General features: G+C 27.9%; 2 protein-coding genes across 5 annotated transcripts in view; both read left to right on the forward strand.

The window, feature by feature from the left end:
* Nucleotides 1–773, forward strand: part of LOC124954836 — a 4,752-nt gene extending 3,979 nt beyond the window's left edge. The window contains exon 2 of the mRNA XM_047508377.1: nucleotides 1–773. This exon is cut by the window's left edge and continues 2,019 nt beyond it. The gene's annotated coding sequence lies outside the window, so the exon portion shown is untranslated.
* Nucleotides 774–2,661: 1,888 nt separating this feature from the next.
* LOC124954925 (GRAM domain-containing protein 2B-like) overlaps nucleotides 2,662–10,000 on the forward strand; it is a 44,935-nt gene continuing 37,596 nt past the window's right edge. The window contains exons 1-2 of one of the 4 annotated variants that reach the window (XM_047508592.1): nucleotides 2,683–3,568; nucleotides 3,979–4,186. In XM_047508592.1, the coding sequence (XP_047364548.1) occupies nucleotides 4,072–4,186 (115 nt within the window). In that variant the 5' untranslated portion in view covers nucleotides 2,683–3,568; nucleotides 3,979–4,071. Of the gene's footprint in view, nucleotides 4,187–10,000 lie in introns of all 4 variants that reach the window. The other 3 variants (XM_047508593.1, XM_047508596.1, XM_047508595.1) reach the window with 3 other exon arrangements.

Consider the following 10,000-nt stretch of genomic DNA (forward strand, 5'->3'; position numbering starts at 1 on the left):
TAATAATATATTATAATAATAACAATAATAATCATCATTGTTTACCTTCGATCACGATGCTGTGATTCTATTTTCACTGTGTGTGTATATAACTTTCGTTTTGATAATTTAATATTAATCTGATAGATCAATATATCACTGAATCAAGATTTTTCATTACAAACTTAGATTTGTGTATATATATATATATATATATATATATATATATATATATATATATATACATACACACATTTTATTATTATATATATATATATTTTTTTTGAATCAAACTATAATAGCACGTTTTAAAAGTTGTATCAATTCAATTTGAAATAGGGGCCTGACCAAACACTTATTCAATTTACATTCGAATTGTCTATAATAATACAGTAATACACGAATCACTTTTATTCGTTCATTCATAGAAAATAATATCATTAGATGATCATCGCATGATCATTACATACCTATACATACAGATATATACATGTATACATACATGCACATACAAACGTTATAAAAGTATATAAGTAAAGAAGATTTTCTCTTCGACTAAATATCGTTAATATCAAATGATTAATTAATCGAATTCGCATGTAATCTGTCAGATAAAGAAGAATGATATAATAGTTCTGTTTACAAAAAAAAAAAAAAAAAAAAAAAAAAAAAGAGAAAAAAATAAAATAAGAGAAGGCAGATTAACGTATGGGATTGATTGTACCGTACGATTACAGGGAAAGTTTAATAATAATAATAATAATATTGTATGTGTATAGTCAATACCCTGATATGAAAAGTGATAAAAGAGATTAGTTTTTTAAAAAGATTGTTTATATATATATATATATATATATATATATATAAAATTTTATTTTTAATACTTATACCGTCGTATAAGTATCACGAAAGGTATTCCATCTTGAAAAAAAGATTTGTTATAATTTTGAGAGAAACACTTTCAAAAGTAATCTCGATGCGTACTTCATATGTGTATATATATATATATATATATATATATATATATATATATTTATGGTTAAAAATAATTGGTATGACTATGAATTGTTCACAGAAATGTACATACAATGTTTTAAATATTATCTTCGTTATTTTTATTTGCGTACATAATTTTCTTTATTTATCTTTCTTATCTTCATAAGTTTCTTTTTTTTTTTTTTGTGCTTTTTATTAGCCCGAATATTTTGAGAAAAGGGATAATTAAAAGCGGCGAATATATTGAATTTTTTTTCAAATAATGTTTTATAGACATCTTAATCTCTTCTTAACTTTTTTTTCCGTTTTCTTTTTTTTTTTTCTTTTTATTTTTGCAATCTTTCTTTTCTTTTTTTTTTTTTCCTTCATATATGAATCCAAAGATACGAAATTATCAACGGAATGAGTTTAGAATTTCTTAAATAATTGCAGATACTACTGTTCTTTTTTAATTGCACAACAATAGATCATATCTACTACTAAGTTATATTTAATCGTATACGTGTACTAAGTAGTTTTTCTTTTCTCTCTCTCTCTCTCTCTCTCTCTCTCTCTCTCTCTCTGCGTGTGTGTATATGTGCGTGTGTAGTATGTGTATAGTAAATATATGTGTTTTCTAATCATGACGTGGCTAAGGTAAGGTCCCGTCTCTTTGGCACAGAAGGAAAAACGAAAATAAACTACTTGCATACTGGCGAAGACTTTTGACGCTAGCAAGTCGTCGTCATCGTCAGTCTAACGCGAACTATCGTTTAGTAAAGTTCAACAATTACATTAAACTTATCACGTGGATTTTCCAATATCGTCGTTCTTATAAATACTTAACAAAAAAGAAAACAATTTATATATATATATATATATATTTATTTATTTACTTATTCATTCATTTATATATTTATTTGTTTCTGTTTCTTCTTTTTTTTTCTTTCTTTCTTTCTTTCTTTTTTTTTTTTTCCTGATTTATCGTACATTTCAAAATGTCGAAGCATCATACGAAAATTACAATGTGGACGACGAAGTGTAGTAATTATTGGTCAATGATAGAAAGGAAGTTAATAATAAATAAGACTAGGAAAACGTGAGATTAGAAATACAGTTGAGAGTATTTTTTCAAAGAAAATAGCTTTGTGTGCGTGTGCGTGTGTATGCGCGTATGCCTGTACTTTAATAATAATATTTCTATGGAAATCAAACTGGAAATTTCTATGACGTATGTAATATTTTTTTTCTTTTCTTTTTGCTTTTTTTTTCCTTTGTTTCCTTTTTTTTCTTGTTGACTCTTTCTCATTGTCTCTAATGTAATCATTGAATGAATGAAAAGAACGGTTTCGTATTTCTATCTTAATTATAATTGTGACGTAATCTTTTACTGTATTGTCAGGCTTATATCTCTCTTTCTCACACTCTCTATCTTATTTATTACTATTCCAATATGATATTTTGTTGGTTAATTATTTAATGTTGAATAACGACTCTTTATTAAATAATAGTAAATCGTCAAATTATTTCTAAACATATTCTAATCGATTTGTATTTATTGTAACTTAGACATTTCTAACGTTTAATTAATTAATCTAATATGCTTGATTGATTAATTAATAGTTTAAAGATTAATTGTGAGTCGTTATTAAGTTATAGAAAATCATCAAATTATTTCTGAACATTTTTTTAATCGTCGTAATACAAATTCTCGAGTAAAATTAAAACGTTATCTCTATCTCGATTTTTCTCAATCGGTTAGATTCAATTAAGTAGTTGATTTCGTAGAATTATTTCGCATTACAAATATTATCTCGTCGAGTTAAAAAAGATCGAAATCTATATTGAATTACATCGAATGAAGTATCACCCGGTATAAAAAGAGCACACACATACTACGCAATTCAAGTGAAACACCGTCATTTTATTTTTTGAAAACGAGACGAATTAATTGTGAAAACGAAATGCATCAAAAGAAAAAGATAAAAATCAAGAATCGAACGATTGAATTGATGAAGAAATTTTAATGCTAATTTTAATCTCATTTAAGATAAACGAACGATATATAAAATTAAATTTAAAAAAAAAGAAAAAAAAATTGGAAAATTCATTGAATGATTTAACATCTAATTTGACTAGTGTGGTACGTAAGAGATTGTTCAAGCTGACGAGGGCGATAGTCTCGGGAGTTTCGCGCCAAAAGTTATTTCGTAGTTGCGTCGTAATGGTCACGCGTAAAATTTGATTTGCGATCAAATTTTCTCTCCCTCTCTCTCTCTTTCTCTCTCTCGTTAAAGTACGAGGTATAATAAAGTAGATCAAAAAATATCTTCGATCGAGAAAAAGGATCAAATGGAGAAGAAAATTTTCGATATATTCGTTAAGAAAAAGAAAGAAAAGTAATTGAAAAATGTTAGAAAAGATTTTTCATCCCAATGGACGAGGACGAAAAGAGAGAGAGAGAGAGAGAGAGAGAGAGAGAGAGAAAAGGAAGAAGATACGTACGGGAAATATGTGTACATATGTACGATAATTGGTGTTTGTTTGCTGTGTCAACGAAACGACTGTGGTCGGAAATGGTCGAGAAATGCAAGGACGTTATTGAAGAGAGAAGGTTAGAGATAGAGATAGGGAGATAGAAAGAGAGAAAGAGAGAGAGAACATATTACTTCGTAATATGGCATTGACGACGGATTACGAAGGGAATTCGTTGTTTCTCGATAGGCCGGGCACACGTGACCATTTACTCTCAGTTTCATTGGTGAATCTGTTCGATTATGTATCAGAGAGAGAGAGAGAGAGAGAGAGAGAGAGAGAGAGAGAGAGAGAGTGCATAAGAAGAAGAAGGGACTGTGTAATGTACTTTCAACGGTCGATAGAGAGAAAGAGAGAGAGAGAAAGAGAGAGAGAGAGAGAGAGAGAGAGAGAAAGGCATCCTCAGAAATTTCTACCTGTGTTTAGTTGGCCGGCGGGTCGTAAGCCGATCTCTCTCATATATCGTCATTTCATTTTCCTTTATTTCAGTGAAACGCATATCCACGTTTAAATATTATTCAATAATAATAATAAAAAAGAAAAAAGAAAAATAACAATAATTAATAAAAGAAAAGAAAAACTATGGCATTGGCAGAGGGTGAAACTAACGGCGAAATCAACAATACCAATGGTGGTAGCAATCTTCGACGTGGTAGCAGTTTACGATTACCTCCTGCAGCATCTGTCGGTAGTACAGGTAAGATATATTACATACATATTATATACTTATGTATTAATCGTTTCCTCTATATATATATATATATATATAGAGAGAGAGAGAGAGAGAGAGAGGTGTGTATATACGTTAGTCCACTCTTTTCCTTTTTTCGTTTTTATATATATGCCCTTTAACCTTTCAAACATTGATTACAAAGTATCGAAAAATTTTTCGTACAAAAAATGGCGGGAAATCGTACGTCCGTTTAAAAGTGTATTCCTCTTTTTATTCTTTTTATTCTTTTCTGTTTTTTCTCCTTTATTTTCTTTTTATTTTTCTTTTTCCTTTCCATTTTCTTTTCTTTTCTTTTCTTTTTTTTCTTTTTTTTTTTTTTTTTTGTACAATAATATCTCACGTCATTTTACACAAGACACTATGTAATAAATAGATACTTACGCTATTTTGTGATATCATATCTAAATATAGTTGTTTTCTTCATTTCTTCTTGCTTTTCGTTTCATTATAAAAATGTCAATCAATCAATATTTTAAATCACACAGTACGTATCGTATTTATATTTTATCGTATAATATACCTTTGATGCAATCAGTTATCCTTTTTTGCATACTTTTTATCTTAAACTTTTGCAATCATACGTACAAATGTTTCTGTATACAATTATCAGATTTTTCTTCTTATTTTTCTTTCTATCTTTTTTTCTTTTTCTTTAATACTTATTCCCTTTCTCTTTCTCTTTTTTAATCTCTCCTATTTTCTCTCTCTCTCTTTCTTTCTCTCTCTCTTTCTCTCTCTCTCTCTCTCTCTCTCTCTTTTTCTCATTAAATTTGACAATTTTTTGGGATGTTCGTTATGCAAGTGTACGATAACCTTGAAGTTCAACAATTATGCCTAATGGACGATTATGCTAGCGTGATTATGTCTCTCTCTCTCTCTCTCCTCTCTCTCTCATTTCTGAATTAGCGATAAATTAATCTTGTTTATAATCTCTCGTTTTATTACTTTGTTTTTTCTTTTTCTTTTTTTTTTTTTTTGATAACGAATCATATTTAAGAAATTATATTAAGAATTTTTTAAGAATATTTTTTATTGTGATGCGGAGAGGAGGACAAGGATAAGGATAAGGATAAGGAGGAGGAGGAGGAGGAGGTTAGGATGGGACGTACGATTTTTTAATTCTTTTTGTTTTTTTTCTTTCCTTTCTTTTTTTTTTTTTTGTTTGTTTTGTTATTATTATTATTTCTTCTTTCTTTTGATAACTTGAAACTTCAAGAAGATTCGAATCCAAAAGACATTCCACTTAACTGAATGGGAAGTGGTTCTTGAATTTTTCATGAATCACGTGTTTGATAGTTTCTCAGAAAAGAGGTTTGACCTCGTTCCATCACGTTAACGGAAATCCGAAATATGAAAGAAAAAGGACGATCGAATTCCCGTAATAATACAAAATTCTTATGCCGTATATATATATATATATATATATATGTATATATATATATATGCATATATGTGCATATGTATGTAATTTCATTCCATGTACATAATTGCAAATGACATTTCAATGTGTCAAACTTTCGAATTGATTAATTGCCCTGATTCTAGTATGAATGTATAAAGTTCTTAATTATTATTATTTTTGTTTTTTTTTTTTTATATCGAATCTTTCATACGCCTAGTATACATATAGTATGTTTTATTTACTTTGAAATGTCGATAATAATTAATATAGAAGTAAGAACGAATATAAATATTTCTCGATTATATATTTTTTTTTTTATATTAAATATTTTCTACATCAACAAATTATATATTAGTTTAGAGTATATATAAATATATTAAATAGAATATGTAAGGGACTTTTATATATATATATATATATATTTATTTATTTAATCTTATATATAATATATATGTGTATATTTCATTGGAATAAAAATCGAATATCGAAGAAAACATCAAATATTCAAGTTATTTCCTATCGTATATTTTATATAATACATGAGAATGTGAATGACGTATCGATTAAAAATAAATCGTATAGTATCTTTGATCGAGAATTAAACATTCTTCTATCTTGGCATTCGTAAACTTTTGATGACACATAAAAACACTCAAGGAGTTTTGAATTGCATCCAATTTACTTATATGTAGTAGATACACTTAAGTACATTACAGACGAATCACAGACATTTGCTATTAATTTCAAAGAAATAATTTACGATAGCAAACCTTTGAGAGAGAGATAGAGAGAGAGAGAGAGAGAGAGATAGAGAGAATCGTCTTATCCTATAAACGTAAAATCAAATATGATTTTACTCGAATATATTTATTTCAAAATGATCGACCAATATTTAAGAAAGAAAATGAAGAAATGATTTTATCTCCTTTTCTTCGATCGAATCAAAAAATGATCTATCCATTTTTCTCTCTTTCTCATTAATTCGAGAATGAATAATAGATAAGAGATTGCACATTACAATGATCTATTGTACATGATTATCGGTGAACTTTAAATCTATGTAATTTAATCTTTTTTTTTTTTATTTATAATACATTCACACACACACACACACACATATACTATTACTATCACATGTGTTAAAACAAAAATGTATGTCTCTTTCGATATAAATAGAAAATATTTTATCTAAGATTTGAACTAACATTTTTCCTAACATCTAATTGTCGACTTTTTCATTTTTTTTTCTTTTTTATCAGTTAAGCATATGTATTCTAATCGCTTTAATCGTATTCAAAATAGTCTCACAATTATAGAGTTTTTTGTTTTCAATTGTAGAAATGCAAATGTTTCTGATTTTATCAAAGCTCAAAAAAAAAAAAAAGAGCGAAATAAAAAATATTATTATTTACGTACCAAGATGATAATTCGATTTGTAACTATTATTAGTAATTATATTAGATTGTCAATATTAAAAATAAATAGATCGTGAAAGAAAATTTTCAATTTGATTTATATATACGTGTACGTACGTACGTATGTATGTATTTGATATATTATCCATATTTGTACTAATTTTATAGGTAACTATTAATAGTTATTTAAGTACGTTTTAGTCGTCTTTTGAAGTTCAAACGGTTAGACTATTTTACAAAAAGAGAGAAACAGAGAGAGAGAGTTTATTTTTATATGTATGTGTGTGTATTGTGTATACATTAGGTGTATATATATATATATATATATACGTAGTTCCTTGCAAATTAGCTTGACACGAACAGAACGTATCTGGCTTGGTCTTAACGATTACACAACCTAACTACCTAACTTAATTTCAAGCAAGAACGTATTTCGAATATAAACGAATACCAATGCAAAAACTAACACGTATAAAGATGATATATAAATATACATCGATACCTAAACCTATGGGATAGTTGGAAAGTTCCTAGATTGATCGATTGAAAGTTCCTAGGTGTTAAAAAAAAAAGGAAATCAATTAGACTCTTTTCGGAGATTTGCTAAGTTAATTTTCTTTTTTTTTTTTTTTTTTTTTTTTTTTTTTTTTTTTTTTTTTCTTTCATTTTCAAATTGTAAAACTGCAAGCTCAAATAATATCAATCCCTGGCGAAAAATGTAATATTGATATTTTTTTAAGTCGTTAAAAAAATTTTCGTTCCCACCTAGGAATTTTTGGCGAGAAACCTGTAAATAGATTTTATATAGGAAAAGAAAACACATTCGTTTTCGTCGTACGTAACGTTCGAACGTAACGATACGAAACTAAAGTTTCATCGGCTTTATTAATAACAAACTTTTCTTAAATAGAATCGCCTTCTTACAAACATCAGGAAATAGATTCGAACTTGTGATCTTCTTCGTAACAAAAAAAGAAAAAAAAAAAAAAAAAAAAAAGAAGAAAAGAAAAAAAAACAGGCCACACATGTGGGAACGCTTAACGACTAACTGTACGTTAAAATAACAAACGTTGAACGTTCATTAGAATTAATATATCGAGAATAGTCGTCGTCATCGTCATTATCGTCGTCGTCGTTGTCGTCGTCGTCGTCGTCATCGTAATCGTTTTGATCCGACCGACAAAACGTTTTTCTCGAATTTTTTTCTTCCGTTTTTTCTTTTTTTTTCTTTTTTTTTTTTTTTTTTTTTTTTTTTTTTTTTTAATCTTGATTATTATCCTGTATGAAAAATTTATAATTAATACCAAATATAACATAATAAAAGTGTATAATATAATATTTTACGTGATAATCAATATACGTTTGATATAATTATTTTCTATATAAAACAGATATATGGATAAACATAAATTTGTTAGAAATTTAAAACGATCCAATTACAATGCCGACATTATATAAATTTAATTTCATTGATTACATTGATAAGATAAATTTTTCTTGTATTATCCGATTATAATGAGAAAGAAAAAAAAAAAAAAAAAAAGAAAAAGACACAAACACACACATATACACATAAATTTTGTATCGTATAAACAAATAAATATAAAGAAAACATTAATAAACTTCGAAATATCAATTGATGCGTGTACGATATAACTAAGCCAAATATACATTCACGTATCATAATTCGTGGAAACCATGAACGGCTCTCTTCGATTATTTCAGAGAAGTATTCTGAAAACGGTAGGAAGATCATTTCGGAGAAAAATACAGGGTGGGTCAAATGTTCTTAGAATTTTTTTTATAATTTGATAATAAAAAATTAACTCGGCAAAGCCGCCGCAAAATAGCCCAATTGATTTTGAAAGATGACCTTTGGCTCTAAACTTACGATTTACCTTGTAGAAACGTGTTGTTGGAGATACATACTAATGAATCGTGTTCGATAGTAACGTAGGACGTATATATATATATATATAGATGCACACATACTACATACACATATGTACCTATATATATAGGATATTTGGGAAGGCGTGCCGCACGAATTCACCGAGAGAAATGCGGCATTTCTCGAGTAAGATGCGCGTGAGCTTGCCAAAAACGTGATGCATGCCGTTGTGATAGAACGATGGGGTGTATGTATGGCCTCGAGTTTAGTGTCAGTTAGTCCGTCGTATCAACGACGGTCACACGAGTTCGTTCGAGTTCGAGCATTGACTTTGACCGGTTTAAAGGAAGAAGAAGAAGAAAAAAAAAAAAAAAGGAAAAAAAAAAGAAAGCGATAAACTAATTCATTTTTTTGGATATCTTTTCTTTCTTTCTTTTTTTTTTTCTTGTCGTCGTCCAATTAATTTCTAAATAATAATTTTCAATCGTCAATTGATAAATACGAATTGAGAGTACGAGGATTATAATAAAGTTATTAAAGATCGGGATTGTATGGCTCTTAGAATCTATCAGATTCAAGGTAAGCCAGGAAAGCATCTATAATGTAGTATTATTCATTAGTATTGGTAAATACGAAACCAAAGACAATCACTCGATCGATCGTTCGTTCGTTCATTCGTTCGTTCGTTCGTTCGTTCGTTCGTAACTCGTTCACGTAATGCAGATAATAATACGAAAGATACGTGATGATATATTACCAACGTTTTATGTTCTGATGTAACATACACATATAAGGTTTTAAACGAATTAAAAAGTATTGGTAGTCGTATCTTCTTTTATTTCTTTTTCTTTTTTTTTTTTTTTTCTCTTTCTTTTTCTACATCAGACACAAAGATCTACGACTATATTTAATACCTTGGAAAAAACTAATCTCAATGTGTTAAAGTTAAAGCAAAATAAAGTTAAGTGAATTAAAGTAAATTAAAGAAATGATCATAGAGTATTATTTATGGGACAACTTATAGGAAGATTAAGTATTGAGTGATGGTGATTTTCTTTTATTTAAAAAAA

This window comes from Vespa velutina, chromosome 16 (assembly GCF_912470025.1).
Source record: "Vespa velutina chromosome 16, iVesVel2.1, whole genome shotgun sequence".
NCBI lineage: Eukaryota > Metazoa > Arthropoda > Insecta > Hymenoptera > Vespidae > Vespa > Vespa velutina.